This window comes from Scyliorhinus canicula, chromosome 16, assembly GCF_902713615.1.
Source record: "Scyliorhinus canicula chromosome 16, sScyCan1.1, whole genome shotgun sequence".
In the NCBI taxonomy this organism is placed as follows: domain Eukaryota; kingdom Metazoa; phylum Chordata; class Chondrichthyes; order Carcharhiniformes; family Scyliorhinidae; genus Scyliorhinus; species Scyliorhinus canicula.
In genome coordinates, this window is record NC_052161.1 from 113,749,318 (window position 1) to 113,776,015 (window position 26,698).

At 46.9% G+C, this 26,698-nt stretch overlaps 1 protein-coding gene across 8 annotated transcripts in view; it reads left to right on the plus strand.

Moving 5' to 3' along the window:
• Positions 1 to 26,698, plus strand: part of LOC119979626 (kazrin-like) — a 312,322-nt gene that overhangs the window by 95,013 nt on the left and 190,611 nt on the right. For all 8 annotated transcript variants that reach the window (XM_038822126.1, XM_038822125.1, XM_038822128.1 and 5 more), the window contains exon 2: positions 15,537 to 15,728. In XM_038822126.1, the coding sequence (XP_038678054.1) occupies positions 15,537 to 15,728 (192 nt within the window). The remainder of the gene's footprint in view (positions 1 to 15,536; positions 15,729 to 26,698) is intronic.

The following is a 26,698-nucleotide window of genomic DNA, read 5'->3' on the forward strand; positions in this document are numbered from 1 at the left end:
TTGGATTGTCCAATACAAACTCATCCCTCTTAAGGGTTAACTTGATACAAACAGCAGGAAGTTTCACATGTTTGTTGAGCTGAAATGATGTGCCTGTTAGATGGACCTTGAACTCTTGTGCCATTGCTGAGTGTGTGATTGCACAAATGTGTGTCTGGTCATTGTGCTGTTGCACTTTCATTCTGTTGTAAAATTGTAGTGTAAAATAATACAGGACCCAGTAAGGAACTGGAAGGCAGATTATTGGTTATAATAGCTGGAAATGTACCATATCATTTCCTCACTCACTTTTATGTACATGGCAGTCTATTTTTTAACACAAAATATTACCATTGTGATCATTAACAGGTGCAGACAGTACAAGTAGATTTTATGAATTTTCCCTTGCAGTACAGAGTTTCACATGAGGGGTTGTGTATCAGGAGTGCAGGGTCTTGTCCTTGAAGGGGAGAAACATCATGCAGGGCCACCACCCATGTTCTCAGTGCGATGTCTGCTGTGCAAAGATTTTTTTTTCTAATTCTAGTGTACCCAATTATTTTTTCCATTTAAGGGGGCAATTTAGCGTGGCCAATCCACCTACCCTGCACATCTTTGGGTTGTGGGGGTGAGATCCACACAGACACGAGGAGAATGTGCAAACACCACAGGGACTGTGCTATGATTTTTAACAGTGCTAATTCATAACCTAAACCTGGCGCAGGGGGATAATTTTTTTAAAAATTAGCGTACCCAATTCTTTTTTTTTTCCCCAATTAAGGGGCAATTTAGCGTGGCCAGTTCACCTGCCCTGCACATCTTTTTAGGTTGTGGGAGTGAGACCCATGCAGACACAAGGGAAATGTGCAAACTGTGCTGTACTGTTCCATGTTGTTCCACTGGGACATTGACCCAGAATCGGGATCGAACCTGGGTCCTCGGCGGCGTGAGGCCGGAGTGTAACCACTGCCTACCATGCTGCCCCACATGGGGATAATTTTATCGGTAGAATGATTGTCAAATGTTTTCTCAGTGGTCGGTCCTACCATGGGCCAACATTTTTCCATTAAATCTCCCAGTGAATCCCAAGTATCTCAGCTGGAGAAATTCACCATTCAGCTTGGTGGTCAAATTTTCTGATGGAAGGTGCAGTGGGTTAGCCCTGTTGCATCACGGCTCCGAGGTCCCAGATCGATCCCGGTTCTGGGTCACTGTCCGAGTGGAGTTTGCACATTCTCCCCATGTTTGCGTGGGTTTCGCCCCCACAACCCAAAGATATGCAGGCCAGGTGGATTGGCCACGCTAAATTGCCCCTTAATTGGAAAACATTAATTGGGTATTCTAAATTTATAGAAAAAGAAATTCTGATGAAAAGGTTCCAAGTTTTCAGTGCAGCACCATACTGTCAGAGTCACTTCCCTTGTACTATTCATCGACACAATGATTTCCTGAAGCAGTGATTTTCAGCGTGTGGTCTGCAGACCATTGGTCGTCCGTGAGGTCTGCCAGCGCTGATCCAAAATGTAAGTCGCTAATGCGCAATGCCACAGCCGAGACCATATGTAGCATGGTAGGTTGCACTGTTGGTTCACAGTTCCAGGGTCCCAGTTTCGAATCCTGGCTTGGGTCACTCTGTGTGGAGTCTGCACGTTCTCCCTGTGTCTTGAGTGGGTACTGGAGAAACTCAAGTCTAAAATACCCAGGGAGCTGGTGGCCTACATTCTAGGATTCTAAAAGAGATGGCTGTAGAGATTGTGGATGCACCAGCTAAGATTTGCCGAATTCCCTAGATTCTGGAACATTCCCAGCAAAGTTAGCAAATGCAATACCCCTCGTCGGTACACATGATAATAAACAAATCCAAATCCAAGGAAGGAGGCAGAGAGACATTAGAGAATCAATGATAGGGGCAGAACGTGGTGCAGTGGCTAGCACTGGGACTGTGGTGCTGAGGACCCAGGTTCGAATCCTGGCTCTGGGTCACTGTCTGTGTGGAGTTTGCACATTCTTCCCATGTCTGCGTGGGTTTCACCCCCACAACCCAAAGTTGTGCAGGTTGGGTGGATTGGCCATGCTAAATTGCCCCTCAATTGGGAAAAAAAATAATAATTAGGTACTCTAAATTTAAAGAAAAAAGGGAATCAATGATAGGCCAGTTAGCCTGACATTTATCATTGGGAAAGTGTTGGCATCTATTATTAAGGAAATCTTAACAATTCACTTAGAAAAGCATAGTGTGATTAGAAAAAGCCAACATTGTTTTAAGAAAGGGAAACCCTGTTTGACAAATTCAGAATTATTTGAGATTTATCCAGTCGGGTAGATAAAGGGGAAATGGTAGATGCATTATACTTGCATTTCCAAAAAGCATGTGAGAAAGTGCCACACACAAAAATTAAGATACAAGTCATGGAATTGGAGGTAATATATTAGCATGGAGAAAAGATTGGTTAATGGACAGGAGCCAGAGGTTAAGGATAAGTGTGGCATTTTCAAGTTGGCAGGCTGTGACTAACAGAATGCGGCAAGAATCAGTGCTGTGGCCTCAACTATTTACATTCTATATTATTGACCTAGATCAGTGATGGACAACCAAGGCTAGTGAATGAGCCGCAAGAGTAGCCCTCCTTCATCTCAAGAGGGCCGCAAGATTAAAATCAAGCTTGTTCACTATGATCCCATGAAAAAAATTACATACATTTAAATACACGCCGAATATTTGATAACGAGTTGTAGAAAATGCTTCATCATTTATACTTCGCTAGAACTGTCATCAGCTTCAAATGGTAAAAACAAAAAAGAAATTGGCACTTCGGATGCAGAGGGACCACAGAGCTCCCATAGTCAATATTGTGGGCAGTCAGCACGTACCTCACTTCACTGTACTTGCTTTACGTGTGTTTCACTTCAGTCATACCAGCAGTACATGGAGGCCGGTTTAGCTCAGTTGGTTGGACAGCTGGTTCGTGATGCAGAACAAGGCCAGCAACGCAGGTTCAATTCTCATACCGGCTGAGGTTATTCATGAAGGCCTTCTCAACCTTGCCCCTTGCCTGAGGTATGGTGATCCTCAGGTTAAATCACCACCAGTCAGCTCTCCCCCTCAAAAGGGGAAAAGCAGCCTATGCCTAACTGGGACTATGGCGACTTTACCGTACCTTACCAGCAGTACAAAAACTATGCGGAAGGAAATTAGTGAAATGTAACAACCCTACACGTGGGCAATAATAGTCAATAAAATGGTCCTGTGGTCCGCACTCAGACCCAGATAGGCTGCATGTGGCACCTGGGCCGCAGGTTGCCCACCAATGACCGAGACAAAGAATAATGTATCTATATATTTTTTGACGTTACAAAGCTAGGGAATGCAAGCTTCTAGGAGGACACAGAAGAGGCTGCAATGAGATATCAACAGGTTAAATCAATGGCATCAAGGTGGCAGAGGAATATAATGTGGGGAAGTGCAAAGTTATTCATTTTGGTTGCAAAATGGAAAAGCAGAATATTTAACGGGCGCGGAACTTGTAAATGTTGATGTTCAGAAAGTCTTCGGTTTACTCGTACAAGGAACACAGAAGGTTAGCTTGCAGATACAGCAAGCAATTAGCAAAGCAAATGAAGGGCGGCATGTGGCGTAGTGGTTAGCACTGGGACTGCGGCGCTGAGGACCCGGGTTTGAATCCCAGCCCTGGGTCACTGTCTGTGTGGAGTTTGCACATTCTCCCATGTTTGCGTGTGTTTCACCCCCACAACCCAAAGATGTGCAGGTTAGGTGGATTGGCCATGCTAATCGCCCCTTAATTGGAAAAAAATATATAATTGGGTACTCTAAATTTATTTTTTAAAAAAGGAAAGCAAATAGAGTGCGGCACGGTGGCGCAGTGGATAGCGCATAGGACCCAGGTTTGATCCTGGCCCTGGGTCACTGTCCGTGCAGAGTTTGCACCTTCTCCCCGTGTCTGCATGGGTCTTACCCCCACAACTCAAAAGATGTGCATTATAGGTGGATTGGCCACGCTAAATTGCCCGATAATTGTAAAAAAAAAATAATTGGGTACTCTAAATTTATTTTAAAAAAGGAGAGCAAATGGCATGTTACAAGCATAATAATTAGAAGCAGGAGTAGGCTACTCAGCCCTTCGAGCCTGCTCCGCCATTCAGTAAGGTCATGGCTGATCTAATTTAAACCTCAACTTCACATTCCTGCCTACCCCCATTGGCCATTCTGGCAAGGGGATTGGAGAACAAGAATAAAGAAGTCTTCCTACAGTTATACAGAGTTTGGTGACACCACACTTGGAAGGCAGTGTGCAAATTTTGGTCTCCATATTTAAGAACAGATACACTCACATCGGAGGCGGTATAGCAAAGGCTCACTAGATTGGCCCCTGGAATGAGAGGGTTGTCTTATGCTGAGCAGTTGAGTAAAGTGGGTCTATGTTTCCGGGAGTTTAGAAGAGTGAGAGGTGATCTCATTGAAACACAGAAGATTCTGACGTGGTTTTAAAGACATTGCTTCAGAATGAGGGGCCGATCATTTGGACTGAGATGAGGGGAAATTTCTTCAAACGGGTGTGAGTCTTCGGAATTCTCAACCCGAGGGTTGGAAATGCTCCATCAATTATGTTGATATTTCTCCCCAGAGTGCAGTCGATACAGGCTGAAATTTCCCCCTCTCCCTCATGTTACGTCAGTGACAGCGCTGTGCTTCTGGTCACAGGCAAGGTTGAGGTCTGCAGAGCTGAACACGACACAGGCTCCAGCCCCTGCTGCAGTCCCAACCCCTGCTGCAAATGGCCTGACCCTCGTCCTTTTAAGGCAGTGCTTCCCAAACCTTTTCTCCCACAGACCACTTAAGCAGGGCAAAAGACCCCACAGACTAACTACCGATCCTATTCCACCCACTTTTGTTGTCCACCACATAAAATAAATCTGAATTGATAGGAATTTACTGAAATTAAAAATATTTTGTTGCTTTTTCATTACTAAATGCAATTAACCTATGTGTTTTTTTCTTAAATATCATGAGTAAATTATTAACTAATGTTGCTTGCTCTCACGACCACAAATACACGGAAGCCGGTCTAGGTGTGACACCACAGGAGTGGCAGGGATGAGGGTTTTGGTGTGTTAGCTCATAATAATAATAATAATAATCTTTATAATCACAAGTCGGCTTATATTAACACTGCAATGAAGTTATTGTGAAAAGCCCTAAGTCGCCACATTCCGGTGCCTGTTCGGGTACACAGAGGGAAAATTCAGAATGACCAAATTGCCTAACAGCACGTCTTTCGTGACTTGTGGGAAGAAACCGGAGCACCCAGAGAAAACCCACTCAAGACACAGGGAGAACGTGCAGACTCCACACACGAAACTGGGACCCTGGAACTGTGAACCAACAGTGCAACCTACCGTGCTACATATGGTCTCGGCTGTGGTATTGCGCATTAGCGACTTACATTTTGGATCAGCGCTGGCAGACCTCACGGACGACCAATGGTCTGCAGACCACACGCTGAAAATCACTGCTTCAGGAAATCATTGTGTCGATGAATAGTACAAGGGAAGTGACTCTGACAGTATGGTGCTGCACTGAAAACTTGGAACCTTTTCATCAGAATTTCTTTTTCTATAAATTTAGAATACCCAATTAATGTTTTCCAATTAAGGGGCAATTTAGCGTGGCCAATCCACCTGGCCTGCATATCTTTGGGTTGTGGGGGTGAAACCCACGCACACACGGGGAGAATGTGCAAACTCCACTCGGACAGTGACCCAGAGCCGGGATTCGAACCTGGGTCCTCAGCACCACAGTCCCAGAGCTAGCCACTGCGCCATGTTCTGCCCCTATCATTGATTCCCTAATGTCTCTCAGCCTCCTTCTTTGGATTTGGATTTGCTTATTGTCATGTGTACCGACGAGGGGTATTGCATTTGCTAACTTGCAATTTGCTGGGAATGTTCCAGAATCTAGGGAATTCGGCAAATCTTAGCTGGTGCATCCACAATCTCTACAGCCATCTCTTTTAGAATCCTAGAATGTAGGCCACCAGCTCCCTGGGTATTTTAGACTTGAGTTTCTCCAGTACTTTTTCCTCTGCTGATATTAATTACCTCAATTTTCTCTCTCTTATTGGCCCCTAAGTGAGCCCTTCAACGAAGCTGCTTAGGAAGCCTGGATTAGGATTGTGATGTGCAAGTTGGTCTGGTTGGTACAGGCTAAAGGCATCCACACCTGGATCGTCCGAATGATCCTGGTGCCAGATGACTAGGAATCTCCTGGTGTTAATCTGCCTGGAAATAGTGACTATGGAGATTGCATATTGGTAAATTGGCCGGTGATGCTCAACTCGTGCACTTCCCACAAGTTCCCTGTAACCACATACATTGTAGTCTTAACTACTAAGGACCGAACAGTAACCACCAATGCCAATTCCTGTTGTAATTCTGTTTCATTCCTGTGCAGTCAGACCCAAACTGGCGATGTATTGGAGGTCCTGAGATTGAGTATGGGGTCAGTGAAGGGGGCCTAGTTGGATTTTTCCACAGTATGGTGCTTATTCTCCATACTTTGTGTTGTTAGGTGAATTGGACATTCTGAATTTTCCTTCAGTATACCCGAACAGGTGCCGGAGTGTGGCGATTTTCACAGTAACGTCATTGTAGTGTTAATATAAGCCTACTTGTGACACTAATAAAGATTATTAGAGAGTCACGTTTTTTTTGACAATCCTTTGCTGTCCCTAAGCACAATGACCCTTCTGCTTTACACAGACAGATGAAGTCTTTAATATCAAAGTGCTCACAATGAATAGGCCTCAACTAGCATCGCCTGGACAAACTTTCGAGCAGGTTGTGCCAAGTAGTCAGTGTTTCGTGACAGGGCTGCGATACTTCAGAAGTTGACTGGTAAATAGTTAGATTGAGATGAAGAGCAGCAAGGCCTTGGATTTGGTCGGGGCATGGTGGTAGATGGCCTGTAGAATTAACTGTACTTCAGCAAAAATCTGGGTTTTCAGGAGAGACCAGGAGGCTGGAAAACTTCAACAGAAAACTCTCCGCAAAATTAGACTGATAGTTCCTTCCTGATTTTGTTTGTTGTGTTTTTCAGTGAACAAAAAGCAGGCATCTTATCACATCTCTGATAAATATTTTGAAACAATTTCAAGGACAATGAACTACCTCCAGGTGCCATGATTATGTGGACAAACACAGCAGTCATTTTCTGCATAGGAAGAGCCAATTATTAGTGTCAGCCCAAGCACAGCACATCACACAAAGCATCACTGCTCTAGTAAATGAAATGCTATGTCAGCCTAGATTTTATGGCCAATCCTTTAAACTGCAGTATTCTGACACAGAAATTGCTACCACTGAGCCAAGCTTTAATATCAGCATTCAATGATTTGCAGGGATGTGTAATTTCTTGGTTGATTATTCAAAGTTTTTTGGAGCTCACCGGAGCAAAATTCAACGAAATAAGATAGCCATCACTTCACCTTTACATGTCAGACTCTCTCAACATGAATGCGTAGGTGCCACTTTACATTAAATATGATTACTTGGGAAAACCTTTCAACAAAATCGAGCTCCCCATGGACATTCAAAGCCAAATATTTGCAGAGGATTAGAATTTATCTACCCACCCTTTTTTGTTGGAATATCACACTGGGTCACATTGAGAAAGAGGAGAAATGAAAGAAGCCTTTGCCCTGATGAATTGTTATCACTTTGTGACGCACAGCCTTCTCCCCCTCTTTCTCCTTACCCCCTGCCCCTTACCCCTGGGTTTTCTCTGCCACAAAAGGTACCATTTTTGCCAGGTTGTTAAACACAGGCCCTGACTTTAACTTGATCACCTGAGCAATGTGGGCCCCATGCCCATTTTACACGTCGCCATAAACTTCAATTGGCTGTAAATTGGGTATCAGAGGGCGGTGCAGTGGTTAGCACTGCTGCCTACGGCACTAAGGACCCAGGTTCGATCCGGGTCACTGTGTGGAGTGTGCACGTTCTAATTGTGTCTGCATGGGTTTCACCCCCACAACCCAAAGATGTGCAGGATAGGTGGATTAACTATGCTAATTTGCCCCTTAATTGGAAAAAAATAATTGGATACTCTAAATTATTTTTATATTTTAAAATTGGATATCTGCCCCGAACCAACCCATTTGCATCCTGACAGCCGTGCGTGTGCGCGCGCGTGCACACAAACACACCCGCACGCTGCCATGCCATTAGCCCACAGATGCACAGATCAGGCTCTGTGTTATGTACATGTACTGCCTGCTAGGGAGACACATGATAAGGAATTATAGTACCAACGAAGAAGAGGAAAGTGCCATGCGCAGGTTGTGAGTCTCGGGTTGACCACTGCTTCCCATGACTATAACTTGACCAGGTAGGTACTTAACTGGGAGCAGCTGCTGCCCCTATCCAAATACCCTGTCTCTGCTCTTCTTGGCAGCAGGGCCAGTGTGGGCACGTGCAGAGATTGCCTGCTTGTGCTGCCACGCTGGAGCCACCTCAGTAACCCTGCAGCCCTGATCTCGGCACGTGTAAGGGATGTGTGACTAAAGTGACTCCACGGTCAGCACCCCCTCCCTTGACATCAACAGCAAATATTCAACCAAAGTTAAACATTACTTTCTCATTTATAAAAAAAGACAATATACTCTGTCGCATCCCCAGTTTGACCTTTCTGCTCTCAACCTCCTGCTCTCTGCTAATGCAACATGCCGAACGAACAACACCTCCTCTTTCGATTAGACTGTTTATTACCTTTTGGATTCAACATGGAATCCAACAATTTCAGGTCTTCATCACTGTCCCCATTTTTCACGGACAGCAAATACTAGTCATAATTCTGCTACTCACACCTTTTGTATCTTTACTTGTCCCATTACTAAGAGTCAGGAACATTTAGAATACTCTGCTTCAGAGGGTTCTGGATGCTCTGCCGCTGAAAATATTTAAGACCGGGACGGACAGATTTTGAATGTCTCAGGGAATTAAGGTATATGGGGAGCTGGCAGCAAAGTGGGGTTCAAGCCCAAAACCAGCCTTGAACGTATTGAATGGTGGAACAGGCTTGACTCCTGCTCCTACAATCTTGTGCTTCTTGTGTACCATCACCTTTTGCCATGCACCATCATCCCTTTAATCATTTGATTGCTCTTTTGCCTTCCACCCTATCACCGACCTTCCCTCGGTACTTGCCAGCACTTAGAATCAGTTACATCAGTAAAGTTTTCCAGTTCTGGCAACTGTTTATCGACCTGAAATATTAACTCTGGTTCTCTCTCCATTGTTGCAGCCTGATCTACTGAGTATTCTCACCATTTTCTCTTTTTATCGCGCTCTCACTTATTTGTTTACCAGAGTTTCCCGTTGAAGTGAAAAGTAATTCCCGTCTCAACACTGCAGATCAGACCTTTTGGCAGGTTTGAAAGAAAGACTTGTTTTTACAAACAAGCTTAAGTGATATCAGGGCAGCGAGGTGGCGTTAGCCCTGCTGCCTCACGGCGCCGAGGTTCCAGTTTCAATCCCGGCTCTGGGACTGTCCATGTGGAGTTCTCCCCGTGTTTGCGTGGGTTTCACCCGCACAAGCCAAAGAGGTGCAAGCTGGGTGGATTGGCCATGCTAAATTGCCCCTTAATTGGAAAAAATGAATTGGTACTCTAAATTTATTATAAAAAAGTGATACCGGGAGCGGATGGAAGTGGCCTCATGCAGGGGCACCAGTTTAGGGGCGCAGATAGCGGCACCATTGCCGTTCCCGCTAGCGCGATATTCCACCAGTCCTCTGGTGGTTATGGCCCTGAGGATCTGGGGTCAATGGAGGAGATCTGTTGGTGCAGTGAGGGCTTTGGTTTGGTCCCCAATATGCAACAATCATTGGCTCACTCCAGGGAGCTTAGATGGGGGATTTCGGGTATGGCAAAGTGCGGGGATTGAGAAGATGGGGGACCTGTTTCTGGAAGAGAGCTTTCCTAGCTTAAGGGTGCAGGAGGAGAAGTTCGGGCTGACAGCAGGGAATGATTTCAGATATCTACATGTGCGGGACTTTCTGCACAGGCAAATGCCATCCTTCCCACTCCCGCCACGAAGAGGGATTCAAGAGGCTGGTTTAGCTCACTCGGCTAAATCACTGGCTTTTAAAGCAGGCCAGCAGCACGATTCGATTCCCGTACCAGCCTCCCCGGACAGGCGCTGGAATGTGGCGACTAGGGGCTTTTCACAGTAACTTCATTGAAGCCTACTCGTGACAATAAGCGATTTTCATTTCATTTCATTTTCAAGATAGGGTAGTGTCCAGGGGATGGGTGGGGGAGGGGAGCATCTCCGACATCTACAAAGAATTAGTGGGATACGGAGTAGCTGAAGTGTAAGTGGGAGGAGGGATTGGGGGGTGAGATGGAGGATGGCCTATGGGCGGAGGCGCTGGGTAGGATCAATGCGACCGCTACTTGCGCAAGGCTCAGCTTGATCCAATTTAAGGTGGTGCACCGGGCACACATGACAGCGATTCATTGGCAGGGATTCGCGGATGTCATGTCCAGGGTATTGAAGCCAAGGGTGGAAATGAGTCCAGGAGTAGTGATCTTTGGGGTGTTGGGAGGACCTGGGTGTTCAGGAGGAGAGAGAGGCAGATGTTCTGGCCTTTTCCTCCTTGGAAGCCCGGCAATGGATATTACTGGCTTGGAGGGAGTCTAGGCCTCCGACGTCAGAGGCCTGGTTAACTGACATGGCGAGTTTTCTCGACCTGGAAAAGATCAAGTTCGCCTTGAGAGGGTCGGTGTCAGGGTTCGGCCAGAGGTGGCAACCATTCATTGACTACTTTGCGGGGAATTAATTGTCGGGGGGGGGGGGGCTAGGGTAGTATAGAGAAGGGGGTTAAATTGGAGGGACGGACATTGGCGGCTATTTTTTGATTACTGTTCTTTGTACTCTATTGTTTTTTGTACTGTGGTTTTTTAGTTATGCCAAAAATACCTCATTAAAAATTGTTTGTTTAAAAAAAGTGATATCAGGATAACCTAAATTGCTTTACTATTTATGAAGTGCAGCTGCCATTCTGTGCACAGTAATGAAATGGTGACCAGATGGTCGTATTGATTCAGGAATAAATAAAGACCAAGAGCTCTTATTTGGAATAATGCCTTTTCCATCTACCTGAGGGGACGGGTGGGCCCTTGGTTTATCATCTCATCCAAAAGATCGCACCTCTAACAGTGCAGCACTCCCTCTATACAACACTGGATTTTCACCTCCGATTATGTGTTCAAGTCTATGGAGAGGGGCAAACTCCACACGGACAGTGACCCAGAGCTGGGATCGAACCTGAGGCCGCAGTGCTAACCACTGTGCCACCTTGCTGCCCTCTATGGAGTGGGACTTGAACCCATGAAACTCTGACTCCAGAGGGGAGAATGCTACCTATTGAGTGACGGCGGACATGTGGAGTCTGGTTACTAGTGAATCTTTGTCAGGCAGTTGTGTTTTTACCTGTCCACTGCCAACCCCTTTAAAATAAGTATTTTTACTTGCTGAAGATTCTCTTGACCAAGAGCCTTGCTCTCCCCGTCTTTGCTTACACTACAAACTGGAAAGCTGTGATTTCCCACAGCTTAATTGAGGGTAATCCAGCGTTACAGTTTACATTTCAAATCAAGCTCTTGGTCTCTGTTGGCATCTGGTTTATAAGGTACAAGTGTCGATATCAATGAGATCGAACAGAAAGATGCTTTATTGAAGCCACAGGGTTTATTTTATTGGCTCTGGATTGATATTGAACCATATTCTTGCTTCTTAGCTCAACTGATTGATGAACGTCTTTTGGAAGCTCCCAGGCTGTTTCGCACTGACAAATCATAGGTTTGGGGGGGGGGGTTACTGATTTTGGCTTTGGGAGTGGGCCAAGGGAATGATTTTGAAGATGTAGGTTTTGTTGTATGGCTCTTTGCTTCTCCCAGTTAGTATAAAATTGATGAAATTCTGTGTCTTGTTCCTGCTAGACATCTCCCAGCTATTACACTGTTCTGATCCAGTGACTCGGGCAGGAGGAGACCATGATGGGTGGGAATGTTAGCTGTGATGGTCCATTTCACTCTGCCAGCCATCTCCCTTCAATCTGCTGGCAATACAGTATCTGTTCAGATTGGAGGGAGCTGGGCCCTTGATTTTCTTCTGTTTTCCCCTCATCTGGCTTACCCTTTTAATTGGAAACTAATAGAATCATTTTTAACACTCAAAAGGCTTTGTTACAGCTATACTTGCATTGATCTAATGCCTTGTCTTGTTAAAACCTCATGGAATATATTGCACAGTGTTGTAGTTTGACGAGCAGTTGCTGACGTTCTGCTGTAGGGAATTGCAGCAGTCACTTTGTATATCCTGTCAACGCTCGTACATGTACAACTGCCAATTAAGTGAGGTTTCTTTGGCTGCGTTCAAGAGGGCGAAGGATGGCAGATGTTTGGCAAGAGTGAAAACAATAGATGTGAACAAACTAGGGGCATTGTCTATTCTTTCTTCTCCAGGTTTCTCCTTTGTCTTCCTCTCCTGGAGATAGTAGGGGTCGTTTCAAATGTGCCATTGCGCACAACAGGCAGGATCAATCCAGCTGCCCTTAGGACGCCTCTGTGAGAGTTTTTCCCAATTCCCATTCGGAAACTACCATGGAATCTACTTTCAGTCAGTACATTCCAGATCATAGCACTTTGCTGTGTCTCTCCTGATAATGCCTCTTCCAGATTTCATTTCTATTGTCTCAGTGTAGGGAGGGGAGTGCAATGTGTTTTATTTAGAAGTGGGACCGCCTGCTGCTAGCATAACCAGTGAACCCTATCAATGATCCCTCATGGATTTTTGGAACTTTCTGCATGCCTGGCAATGTCTCTGTTCAGTTCTGGTTGCTGAAGCACAGGGGAAGAAGCATCCAGCATCAGACCTGGTACAGAGAAAATCCCCAAAGCTGAGCCTCAATTGTAACAAATCTCATATTCCTTACCCATACAGGGAGGTGAATGAGGAGACTGTATCGATGTAAATAACATACAAGGTGGAATACGAAAGGCTGCAATGTCAGGAGAGGCTTAATGGAGGAGAAAGAAGTGGCTGCCAATGGAGATGTGCAGAAGACTGTAACTGTAGGAATGCAGAGATTTTGGGGGCCGTGGGGCTGGAGGAGGTGATAGAAAAGGGTGAGGCGATAGTGGGATTTGAACACCAGGGTGAGGATTTTAAAATTGACACATTGCTTTTTTTTTGAAAAACATTTTATTAAGGCATTTATAATTTTATAATAATAACAGTAAACAGTACAAATACAAATATAAACATAGTGCAAAGCCCGCCTCCCTCCCTCGCAGGTCCCACCTCCTCTAAACAATAATCTGAGAAAGCCAGCCATGTCACTAAGCCAGATCTCTGAATTCGGGGGCTTCGAGTCTCTCCACGCTAACAATATCCGTCTCCAGGCTACCAAGAAGGCAAAGGCCAAGATATCAGCCTCTCTCACCCCCTGGACTCCCGGACCTTCCGACACTCCAAAAAACGCCACCTCTGGACTCAGCACCTCCCTTGTTTTTAACACCGTGGACATGACCTCTGTAAAACCCTGCCAAAATCCCCTAAGCTTCGGACATGCCCAAAGCATATATGGACATGGTTTGCTGGCCCTCCCGCACATCTCGCACACCTGTCCTCTATCCCAAAAAACTTGCTCATCCGGGCCACCGTCATGTGTGCCCGGTGGACAACCTTAAACGGAATCAGACTGAGCCTGGCATATGATGAGGATGTGTAGACACTGCTTAATGCATCCGCCCAAAGACCTGCCTTTATTTCCTCTCTCTCTCTCTCTCTCTCTCTTTCCCCCCCCCCCCCCCCCCCCCCCCCCCTCTCCTCAAGCTCATCTTTCCAATTGTGCTTTAGCTCCTCCGTCTGCTGTTTCTCCTACTCCATGAATTCTTTATAAATATCCGAAACCTTCCCCTCTCCCACCCCCGTCCTGGAAACTACCCTGTCCTGTATCCCCCGTGGCGGTAGGAGCAGAAAGGTCGAAACCTGCCTTCGCAAAATATCCCGTACCTGCAGATATCTGAATCCATTTCCTGCTGGCAGTTCAAATTTCTCCTCTAATCCTTCAAACAGGGGAAGCTCCCCTCTATAAATAGATCCCCCATCCTCTCAATCCCTGCTCTCTGCCATCTCCGAAACCCCCTATCCAGCCTTCCCGGTACAAACCGATGGTCACTGCAAATCGGGGCCCAGATCGATGCTCCCTCCACTTTCATATGCTTCCTCCACTTCCCCCAAAGTCTCAGGGCCCCCACTACCACCGGACCTGTGGAGTACTGGGCCATCGTGAACGGCAGATACCAATGCCCCCAAATTTGTGTCTCTTGCCGCCTCTACTCGCCCGCATACCGACCGGACCGACCCCCCCTTCCTCTCACTACCCACTTCCTAATCATGGCTATATTTGCAAATTGACACATTGCTGATGTACACTGGCTCTGGGTCAGTAAGGTTGTGGGTGAATGGGACTTGGTGCAAGCTAGGATATAGAGAGCAGTCGTAGGTGAATGGTAAGTCTGGATCCAGTGAGGTACAAACTGGTTCTGACTTGGCTGTGACGTCACTAACCTACCAATACTTGCAGTCCAGACTGTCATATAAAGGAACATTAGCCCAACAACCCTGTATATTAGCTGCAAATCAGTGCATGTTGCATATCTGAAGTTAGTGGCTTGACATCAGCACTGCCCCTGCTCCTTTACGTGAACTTCCTGCATTCCTCTGGTCACACACATGTTGGTAAAACTTTACAGATCGCCATGTGGCTCTATGTTAAATGTTTTGCACCCCATTCGCAAATGAACAATTTCTGGATTCAGTAGTAGTCTTCAAAAGGGAATTGGATAAATGCTTGAAGGAAAAATAATTACAGGGTTATGGGGAAAGAGCAATGGAGTGTAACTGGGTTGATCTTCAAGCCAGAAAGAATGGGCTCCTGTGCAATGCTAATGTATAATTCAATAACGAAGAGGCTGTTTGTGTCAGCCATTGTTGGAAAAGAGTTCATTTTTCAGTTGGATACCCTTACTCAGAGTTACTCGGGTGTGAACCTGTCTTTCCCTCACCCTTTCCCCCCCTCCTCTCCCAAGTGCATTTTCCACAGCCGTCTGCCTGATATTGAAGTACAGTAAGAAGTCTTATAACACCAGGTTAAAGTCCAACAGGTTTCGGAGCTAGCGCTTACCTGGGGTTACCCCTATCTCTGGATCTGAACAAGCTTAATTACCTGCAAATGCTCGCATTCAAAGTATTGTCTGGCATCTTTGACTTTGTCTGTATATATGTTTCTGGAACATACCTCTTCATTCACCTGAGGAAGGAGCAGTGCTCTGAAAGCTAGTGATTTGATTTGAAACAAACCTGTTGGACTTTAACCTGGTGTTGTAAGACTTCCTACTGTGCCCACCCCAGTCCAACACCGGCATCTCTACATCATGATACTGAAGTGTTTGCGTTTGGTTTTTTGACAGTGCTTCTCCGTGAGGAAGTTTCCCAACTCCAAGAGGAGGTGCAGTGGTTGAGGCAAATGAAGGAAATGCTGTCGAAGGAGCTGGAGGATTCGAACGCGGGGAAATCAGCTGAGATCCTGTCGGTGACCGAGCTGAAAGTACAGCTTGCACAGAAGGAGACCGAGCTTGCCCGAGCCAAAGAGGCCCTGCAAGGTGAGTGGAACAACTATGCTTTACAGTGGACTGTTGGAACAATGAACTCTCTCACTAAATGTGTACCAACTTTCAGCTCAGCAAACCATTTGCAGTAACCTTTCTATACCCCAGGTTTGGTTCCCAGTTTGCCCCGAACTATCTGATCTGAGCCAAGGCAGTGGTCGGAACACTATTGTTAGCTTTTAGTGCCCTTAGAGAATAGTGTGTTGGGGTGGTTACTGTTCAGTGACTGCTCATTTGGGAATCCAGCTTGATTGTAATGCACAATTGGAATAGCCACCCAGCCCTCACTGTGCAGACCAGCACACACAGAATGCAAACTTGATTGGAGCTCTTCCCCAGCAAGATGTCAATGACTTCAGGAGAGGACAATGTATGAGTGATGGGGAAGATGTGCCATGCAGCTGTGAGCCAGGGCGGACACCTTTTAAACTTGTTTTTTCTTTAACTGAAACAACAAACTTTAATGAATGAGCTTGTAACTTTTCAAGGCAAAGAATATTGGCTGTAACAAGAACAGAAGGTGCTGGAAAAACTCCGATCTGGCAACATCTGTAGAGAGAGAGAAACCGATTTAACGTTTAAAGTCTGTTTGGCTCTTCCATCAGGATATTGGCTGTAGTTGTTCTTTACAAATGGAAATGTAACTCTTAGTTTTAGTATTTCTTAGTTTGGGTATTTGTGGTGACATTAGTAGGAGCAATAACTTGTGGAATTTTTAATGGTCCAACAATTGAACTCAGATATTCACCCAATGGGAGTGCGATGAGGCCGGTAGATGTGGGTGAAGTCTCCCGTGGGCTCCCCAACAGCCATGAGACCTTGTGGGATCTACCCAAGTCCGTAAGACGTTGGGATCAGGAACCCACCTACAATGGGCGGTATCAAGCCACGCTCGTGTACGTAGGCTTTAGACCTACTTAAGGCCTACTTACCCGGTATCTACCGGCCTCCCGGGATCGACCAGCCTCCCAAGGGAGGCACCCAACCTGGTGCCTTTCAACCTCGGTGGCTAGGGATAATGCAGAGTGTCCCCTTGGCCCTCCCCCTGGAACTTGGACAACTTGGTACTGTCACCCTGACACTGCCAAGCCAGCAGAGTGGGGGTGCCAGGGTGGCACTGCCAAAGGTCAAGGCCCATGGGGCCATGCTCATGAAAGGAGGGTGGTGTGGGGTATGAAGGGTGAGGAGGGTGCAGGGTGAAGGGGCATCTGGGAGGTTTGATGGGGAGTGACAGGTGGGGGTTTTGGAAGGGGGGGTGCCTGTAAGAGGGTATGGGGGGTTGTGCTCACTTGGTTGGTGGGGGGGGGGGGGGGAATATATTGCCTGTGGGTGGGCCGTGTGGGGACCCACAAACTCACTTAGAGGTTGAGGCACGCTTTCAAAATGGCAGGCCAATCTCTTGAGTTCAGCGCCCAGTGCTGAAAAAAATTCGAAGTGTGGGCTAAACCAGTGAGAAATTCCCAGGGCCCAAAACAGTGTCTGTGTCATTTGACAATGAGCAACACGGTGGCGCAGTGGTTAGCGCTGCTGCCTCACAGCGCCGAGGCTCACTTTTCGATCCCTGTCCCAGGTCACTGTCCGTGTGGAGTTTGCACATTCTTCCTGTGTCTGCATGGGTCTCACCCCCACAATCCAAAGATGTTTCCTTGGTCTCCTTCTCTGAGGAAAGATGTTCTTGCTCTCGAGGGAGTGCAGCGAAGGTTTACCAGACTGATTTTAGGGATGGCGGGACTGTCATATGAGGTGAGATTGACGAGGTTGGGATTGTTCTCGCTGGAGTTCAGAAGAATGGGGGGGGATCTCATAGAGACATATAAAATTCTAACAGGACTGGACAGGGTAGATGCACGGAAGATGTTACCAATGATGTGTGTCCAGAACCAGGGGTCACAGCCTGAGGATTCAGGGTAAAACATTCCGTACAGAGATAAGGAGTCATTTATTCACACAGAGTGGTGAGCTTGTGGAATTCATTACCACAGGAAGTAGTTGATGATAAAACTTTGAATATATTCAAGAGGCGGCACTTGGGGAGAATGGGATCAAAGGCTATGGGGAGAAAGCAGGATTAGGCTATTGAGTTGGATGATCAGCCATGATCGTGATGAATGGCGGAGCAGGCTCGAAGGGCCAAAAGGCCGTCTGCCGCTCCTATCTCTATGTATCTATGTTTGGGTAGGTGGATTGGCTACGCTAAATTGCCCCTTAATTGGAAAAGAATTGAGTACTCTTAAATTTATTTTTTAAAAGTGTCGTTTGATAGTGGTGGGGAACACACCAGCTCTCCCTGAAAAACTGGCCACAAGTGATACTTAGAAACATTTCTGTTAAATTGTGGCCACAGTTTCACTGATCCAACATTTCCTTTTTTTACTACCTATTTAGTGGGCGAGAGGCCTACGAGGGTAATTCTGAGAGCGTCACAGTTGGTTGTGACTTCCCAGTACCAATGCCCCTCATCCCGACGAGCACAGAATTCAAGCAAATCAATTTTTAAAAAAATAATTTTTATTCAAGTTTTTCAACAACAAATGTTCTCCCCACAGTAAAAGTAGACAAGGTGTGGTTCTACACCGAAACAAGAAAATAACACCCCCCCCCCCAAACAGAATAATAAATAATAACAAACAACAATACAAGAAAGAAGATTATAACAAGCCCACCGTCGCAAAAACAAACCCCCTTAACCAGCCCCGAACCCACCTCCCCCGTACCCCCCAGGTTGCTGCTGAGACTTCCCACCCTCTACCCCTTCGCCAGGAAATCAAGAAAGGGCTGCCAACGCCGAAAGAACCCCTGTACCGACCCCCTCAGGGCAAACTTAACCTTCTCCAGCTTGATAAACCCAGCCATGTCGTTGATCCAGGCCTCCGAACTCGGGGGCCGCGTGTCCCTCCACTGTAACAGAATCCTGCGCCGGGCTACTATTCAAGCAAATAATTGTGAAAGCAATCCACCTTCTTACATTGCCACGAGGACTCGATTAGTGTGGTGTCTGGTGAGAAGTACAGCCCAAGAAAGCCTCGAGTTGCTATTTCACTCTGTGCTGCAAAGGCAGAAGTTGAGCACAGCAAGTGTTTGAGCAGGCGAGGAAACATGAACTGGGTGTGTTTGTGTGTATCTCAATATTGTCACGTGCGCATGTGTGTATGTGTTTATATCTCTATTGTTTCGTGCACACAGGTTTGTGTCCATGTGGGGAGCTGGTGGCGTAGTGGTATTGTCACTGGACTAGCAAACCAGAAACCCAGGGTAATGCTTTGGGGAGCTGGGTTCAAATCCCGCCACTGCAGATAGTGAAATTTGAATTCCAGAAAAATCTGGACTTAAATGGCAAAGGAGGACAATGAAACCAACGCCAATTGTTGTAAAAACTCATCTGGTTCACTAATATCTTTCAGGGAAGGAAATTTGTCATCCTGACATTCATGAATGAATTTTTAAAAATGTCTATATCTCTTGCGTGCACACGTGTGTGTGTACATGTCTGTGTCTCTATTGCACACACACATGTTTGTGTACATGTCTATAATCTCTATTGCGTGGACACGTGTTTGTGTACATGTCTGTCTCTATTGCACACACACATGTTTGTGTACGTCTATAATCTTTATTGCATGCACATGTGTTTGTGTACATGTCTATATCTTTATTGTGTGCACACGTGTTTGTGTGTGTGTCTATATCTCAATATTGTGGTGTGCACATGTATTTGTGCACATGTTTATATCTCTGCATGCACATGTGTTTGTGTACATGTCAGTATATCAACATTTTGGCAGGCAAACTTTTGTGTACATATCTGTATAACGATATTGGATTTAAAAAGATTGTACGGTTCTGCTCCAGTGCTTCCCATGGTCCAATATTTCACCCACTCCCGTGTTTTAAGTTCTCACATGAAGAGCATCCTAACAAGGGTCGGCGCCTTCAGGAGTAGAGTAACAAAATGCTGGTGAATTTGTTTCTAAAAAAAATGTACCGGGCACAAAAGTGGCTCTGTTGCCAGCTCGCCGTCAAGGTTTTTTTGTGTTCTGTTTGCACAAGCAGCAAAAACTCAACAGCAACTTATGGGGATGTGTGGGGGGAATAACTGGAGTACTTCTGCTGACAGCCACCTTCTACTAAAAGAGGAAATCCAGTTTGATGGCGTTTGTCACTTCAAGGACGCATTCATGGGGCGGGATTCTCCCATTCGGCGGCAGAGTGTCCACGCCGTCGGCGTGAACGGGCCACTGGGAGTACCGATTCTGGCCCCTACAGGGTGCCAGCACGGTGCTGGAGCGGTTCACGCCGCTCCAGCCTCCCATTCCCATACGTGGCCGGGCCGCCGATTCTCCGGCCCGGATCGGCCGAGCGGCCGCTCTAAAAAGGCAGAGTTCCGCTGGCGCCATCCACACCTGGTCTTTGCCGGCGCAAACTGTGCACCGCGCCAACCTGCGTGTGCGCAGTGGCCTCCCTCTACGTGCCGGCCCCGACGCAACTTGACGCAGGAGTTCAGGGTCCGCCGCTTAAGAAAATAGGCCTGGGGAGCGAGAGGCCGGCCCCATTGGAGGTACCCCTGAGGTCGGAGCCACCCCCCCCCCCCCCCAAATCCCCCCACAGGCCACCACCCCGACCCTGCGTGCAGAGTTCCCGCCGGTAGCAACCAGGGGTGGATGGCGCCAGCAGGACTCTGCCTTTTTAGAGCGGCTGCTCGGCCCATTCGGGCCGGAGAATCGGCGGCCCGGCTGCGTAGAGCGGCCTGCGACCAGCGCCGCGCCAAACGCAGTGGTGCCAATGGCGCCGATTCTCCGCTCCGAGGAGAATCGTGCGCCGGCGTTGTGGCGCGGTTGCGGGGATTCTCCGGCCTGGCGCGGGGCTGGGAGAATCCCGCCCATGGTACTTGGGGGATACTCAGGTCAGTGCAAATATTCATCCAAAAGCTCGGTTTGTGAATTTAATGAGGAGCTGAATTTTTCCAGAGCAAAAGAAGCAGCCTGGAACCATCTAAAATCCAACTGGATAGAACTCGACGTTCAGCAGCATACTTTTATCAAAGTCTGTACTATAACTTGGACTGAAATGATGCGATCAGTCGAAACAGAATCTCTTGTGGACTGGGACTGTTCATCACAGTGTTCATCGACAGAGGGGAGAAAAATAGGCTGGCTTTCTCTGCTTCTGATCCCTGCTTTATCTACATGTACCCGCTTTTCAAATGGTGTATGAGCATCGAGTGAGCAGGTTCTGCCTTGGCTGCCATTTCCACCTGTCCCAAGGTTAAATGGTTTACTGACGCTCATGGTCGTAGCTCACACATGATGAAGTCACAAGAGTAAAAGCCCAGCAAGAGCCAGTGCCTTTGGGGGAGGAAAGGAGAAAACCAGTTCTACCTTTACTGTAATAAAACAGTCCAAGGCACAACAGTGTTACAAAACAAAATATGACACATATGAACATATTAGGTCAGGTTGACCAAAAGCTTGGTCAAAGAGGTAGGTTTTGAGAAGTATCTTGAAGGATGAAAGAGAGGTGGAGCGGTGTATCGAGGGTATTCCAGAGCTTAGAGCCTAGGCAATGGAAGGGATGGCTACCAATGGTGGAGGGATTAAAATCAGTGACACTCAAGATGCCAGCTATCTCGGAGGTTTGTGGGCTGGAGGAGAGCCCAGAACCCAACTAGTTACAAACAACTCCCCGTTTAGGGATCTGTTGCCCCAGTCCTTCTCCATGCATCTTTGATTCAGTAGCAACTGGAGGCAATCTATCTAAAATTCTGTGTAGGCCCCTGCTTTGCTGTGTGAGCTCGATTTCCTTTAATGCCTGCAGAATTGCCAGTCCACATCCTGCCATGGAAAGTTGCAAGAGTGACAGTGGATCAAGAAGCCCAAACTCATTCCCCATCACTCAGGAAGCTCTTGGCTGACAGCTGGTTTTACTGAAGTGTTTTAGCATCGCACACAATCAATGCAAGACTTTAATAGCAAATTGATCCCATGTGGCTGCGAATGTATTTGTTTTCATTTACAAAATATAAGTAGCTAGCTGCAATTAACAGTAAGTTTGTAGGGCTGTGAGATTCTACAAATTTCCCTGTATTTTATGCCATTAACTAGTGACTGCAGTTGAAGGCAGTGCTTCATGTCGAATTCACTTCCACAACTCGCCCAACAACTTCATCCAAATATCCATTCTTTATATGTGATCTGTCGGTGAATACCAATAGGGTATTCACCAGAGAGGGAGCATCATAGCCAACTCGATCCTGTCCTCCACACACACAGACAGGCGTTTTATACAAGAGCTCAGTCGATAACAACTGGGACTGGAAAACCTGACTGCTGCCACCACCACCCCCCCCCCCACCCCCCAAACTTCAAACTGGGCAATGAGGTAAAATGTCTTCCCAGCTGCGATCAACCAGCTTAACGCAGATTAGGAATTCAGCCTGAAGCCTTACTGTGTGTATGGTTCAGGCGCTGGTCTGTGGCTACTAATCCTTTCAGGAAGTTCAAATAGAAATGTTAAAGGAGGAAAAGGAACTTTGCTGATCTAAAAATATTTATTTTTGTTTCCCCAGTGGGCACTACTGTCACAGCATGAGGGCATCTAGAGTGGCGCTTGCCCCTTAATTGGAAAAAAAGAATTGGATACTCTAAACTTATATTTTAAAAAATATGATGACATGTAGGGTCATGTATGGCATCTTCCAGTAATACTGTTGGGATGGCTCATAACCTCAGTGGACTTCTAAATCCTGGAGATGGAGCCGAATTAGCATTATTGTCTACAATAATTAACCTCCAACAAACTTTTTATTTCAACAATGCAGATCTTACTTCAACTCCCTCACAATATCTACTTGAAAAAAGGAGAAACAAATACCAAAATTGACACAGTCAACTAGTGTAGAATCCCCACAGTGCAGAAGGAGGCCATTCGGCCCATCGAGTCTGCACCGGCCCTCCAAAACAGCACGCTACTGAGGTCCATTTCCCCGTCCCATCCCCGCAAACTTACCTGCGCATCTTTGGACGCTTCAGGGAAATTTAGCATAGCCAGTCCACCTAACCTGCGCATCTTTGGCAAGTGGAAGGAAACCAAAGCATCCAGAGGAATCCCGCGCAAACCGTCGCCCAAGGCTGGAATTGAACCGGATCCCTGGGGCTGTGAGGCAGGAGTATCCGGAGTAGGTTTGAGGTTTATCAGTACAACAATAACCAAATTCACGTGTATTCAGAAGAGGAAGTTTCAGGCTGATGAACATCCTCCAATCCGTCTTTCAGGAAGTGACGACCCAGCCGGGAGTAGGGCCTGTGGTGGGGGGGCTGCCATTCCATTTGGTGGCAACCCACTTTAGGTATTTGGGGTATCAGGTGGCCCGGGATGGGAGGGCTCCAAAAATACAATTTTACCAGTTTGGTGGGGGAGGGTAAAGGCCGATCGGTCAAGGTGGGACAACCTCCGTTGGCAGGCTGTGCGCAGGCAGTTAAAATGAATGTATTGCTGCACCTCTTGTTCTTGTTATCTGAATTAGAACAGTACAGCACAGAACAGGCCCTTCGGCCCTCGATGTTGTGCCGAGCAATGGTCACCCTACTCAAGCCAACGTATCCACCCTATACCAGTAACTCAACAACCCCCCACCCCCATTAACCTTATTTGTAGGACACTAAGGGCAATTTAGCATGGCCAATCCACCTAACCCGCACATCTTTGGACTGTGGGAGGAAACCGGAGCACCCGGAGGAAACCCACGCACACACGGGGAGGACGTGCAGACTCCGCACAGACAGTGACCCAGCCGGGAATCGAACCTGGGACCCTGGAGCTGTGAAGCATTTATGCTAACCACCATGCTACCGTGCTGCCCATCTTTGCCGGTCTTTTTTTTCAAAGTTTCTTCGGGGAGGTGGTCAAATTAATATCCTCGTTGCTGGAGGTGGTGCTGCCAGCAGGAGGGCTGGAGAAGGGGATTGTTTCGGTGAGCTATGGGAGGATGCTGGGGGAGGATAGGGTGTCTGTGGAGGGGATTAAGGCAGAGTAAGAAGAGGAGCTGGGGGGGGGGGTTTGTGATGGAAGAGGGATTGTGGTGTGAGGTGCTTTTGGAGGGTGAATGCCTTGACCTTGTGTGCGAGGCTGGGGCTGATACCACCGAGAGTTGTCCATAGGGTGCACCTCACAAAATCCAAGGGTGAGCCGGCTGTTTGAGGGGGTGGAAGACGTCTGTGAGCGATGTGGGAGAAGCCCTGCAAACCATGTTCATATGTTTTGGTCCTGCCCAAAGTTGGAAAGGTTTTGGAGGATAGTATTCAGTACAATCTTGGGGGTCTTGCAGATGGATGTGGAATCCGGCCCCCTAGAGTCATATTCATGGTGTCGGAACGGCCGAGTTGCAGGCGGGATTGGGGGTGGATGTTTTAGCCTTCACCTCGCTGATCACTCTTAGGCGGATCCTATTGGAGGTCAGCCTCTCCACCCTGTGCCTCTGCAGGGCAGGGAGACCTGCTGGAGTTTTTGACCCTGGAGAAGGTGAAGTTTGAACTGAGGGTGTCAAAGGAGGGGTTCTACAATTCTTGGGGTTTGTTCATTATGCATTTTCGGGAGTTGGTTACCGTTAACGGCGGGGGATTCGGGGTAGGGGGTGGTTGGGTTAGGTGGGGATTGTCTCTTTTTGTATATTGTTGGGGCTGTTTTTGTTTCTCTTTTGTATGGTGAAAATGATAAAACTGGCGAATAAAAAAATGTTTTTTAAAGGTATTCATTAGTAGTATTCAGTGGGGGGCCGGGGGGGGGGGGGGGGGGGGGGGGGTGTTGAAGTACTGAGTTGGGGACTGGCCTCAGTTTCATGTTGACTGATTCTAAATTATGCAAATGGCCTTGATTAAGGAATTCAATGAAAATGAGGCAGGTTTTTGTAGATTATGCCAAACAAAGAGGGGTGGTGAATTTGGAGGAGGCACCACAGAAACAGCAGAATGATTTGTAAAAAATATACGGTTGGTCAGAACAATAAACCACTTGGCTAAAATAGAAGAATGCAAATCAGAGGAAGTAGTGTTCAATCCGTATGGTTCCATGGTCAAACCACACGCTTGGAGGGCCAAAGGGCCTGTTCCTGTGCTGCCTTTGTTTGTTTTTTGAGTGTGGTGTCCTTTGAAGTTACCGAACATAAGGGAGATGTTTGTGAATTAGAGTTTGACAATCCAGGAGGTTGGACCTTGGTCTGTGCTGCCACTGCTGACTCCTGCATACTCTCCCTTCTGGAAAGTGGGTGTCGATGTTTTCCAGCACAGAAACAGACTATTCGGCCCATCAACTTAGTGCCAGTGTTTCTCTTCCTATCAGCCATTCTCCTTTACACTCCACATATTGTTGATTATTTTGTCTCTGTCTGTCGAGCAATACCGTAATTCCTTTTAAAAACAATTGCTAGTGCATGAGTCACAGAAAGTTGGTTTACAGGTGCAACAGGTGATTAAGAAGGCAAATGGAATTTTGTCCTTCATTGCTAGAGGGATGGAGTTTAAGACTAGGGAGGTTATGTTGCAATTGTATAAGGTGTTAGTGCGGCCACACCTGGAGTATTGTGTTCAGTTTTGGTCTCCTTACTTGAGAAAGGACGTACTGGCACTGGAGGGTGTGCAGAGGAGATTCACTAGGTTAATCCCAGAGCTGAAGGAGTTAGATTATGAGGAGAGGTTGAGTAGTCTGGGACTGTACTCGTTGGAATTTAGAAGGATGAGGGGGTATCTTATAGAAACATATAAAATTATGAAGGGAATAGATAGGATAGATGCGGGCAGGTTGTTTCCACTGGCGGGTGAAAGCAGAACTAGGAGGCATAGCCTCAAAATAAGGGGAAATAAATTTAGGGCTGAGTTTAGGAGGAACTTCTTCACCCAAAGGGTTGTGAATCTATGGAATTCCTTGCCCAGTGAAGCAGTTGAGGCTCCTTCATTAAATGTTTTTAAGGTAAAGATAGATAGTTTTTTGAAGAATAAAGGGATTAAGGGTTATGGTGTTCGGGCCGGAAAGTGGAGCTGAGTCCACAAAAGATCAGCCATGATCTAATTGAATGGCGGAGCAGGCTCGAGGGGCCAGATGGCTTACTCCTGCTCCTAGTTCTTATGTTCTTATGAATGGTGATTTGGAGCAGAGAATTTCAGATTTTTAATGGTGCCGCTGGCTAGGCTAACATTTGTTGCCCACCCCTAATTGCCTTTGAGAAGGTGGTAGTGAGCTGCCTGCTTGAACCACTGCAGTGCATGTGGAAAAGGTACACCCACAGGGCTGTTTGGGAGGAAGTTCCAGGGAATTTTGATCCAGTGACAGTGAAGGAATGAAAATGAAATGAAATGAAAATCGCTTCTTGTCACAAGTAGGCTTCAAATGAAGTTACTGTGATAAGCCCCTAGTCGCCACATTCCGGCGTCTGTTCGGGGAGGCTGGTACGGGAATTGAACCCGCGCTGCTGGCCTGCCTTGGTCTGCTTTAAAAGCCAGCTATTTAGCCCTGTGCTAAACCAACCCCAACATAGCAGAATGGCGATATATTTCCAAGTAAGGATGGTGACTGGCTTAGCCGGGAGTTTCCAGGTGGTGGTGTTCCCAGGTATATGCTGCCCTTGTCCTTCTAGATGTTAGTGGTTGAGAGTTTGGGAAGTGTTGTCCAAGGGGTCTTGGTGAATTCCTGCAGTGCAACTTGTTGCTACTGTGCGTCATTGGTGGCGGGAGTGAATGTTTGTAGGTGGGTCCTGGATGACATCGAGCTTCTGGAACTGACGTATTCCATCACACTCCTGACTTGTGCCTTGTAGATGGTGGACATATTTTGGGGAGTCAGGAGGTGAGTTACCCACTACAGGAGGGTAGCCTCTGGCAGCCTCTGACCTGCTCTTATAACCATAGTATTTAAATGGATAGTTCAGTTCAATTTCTGGTCATTGGTAAATCCAAGAATGTTGATACCAGGGGATTCAG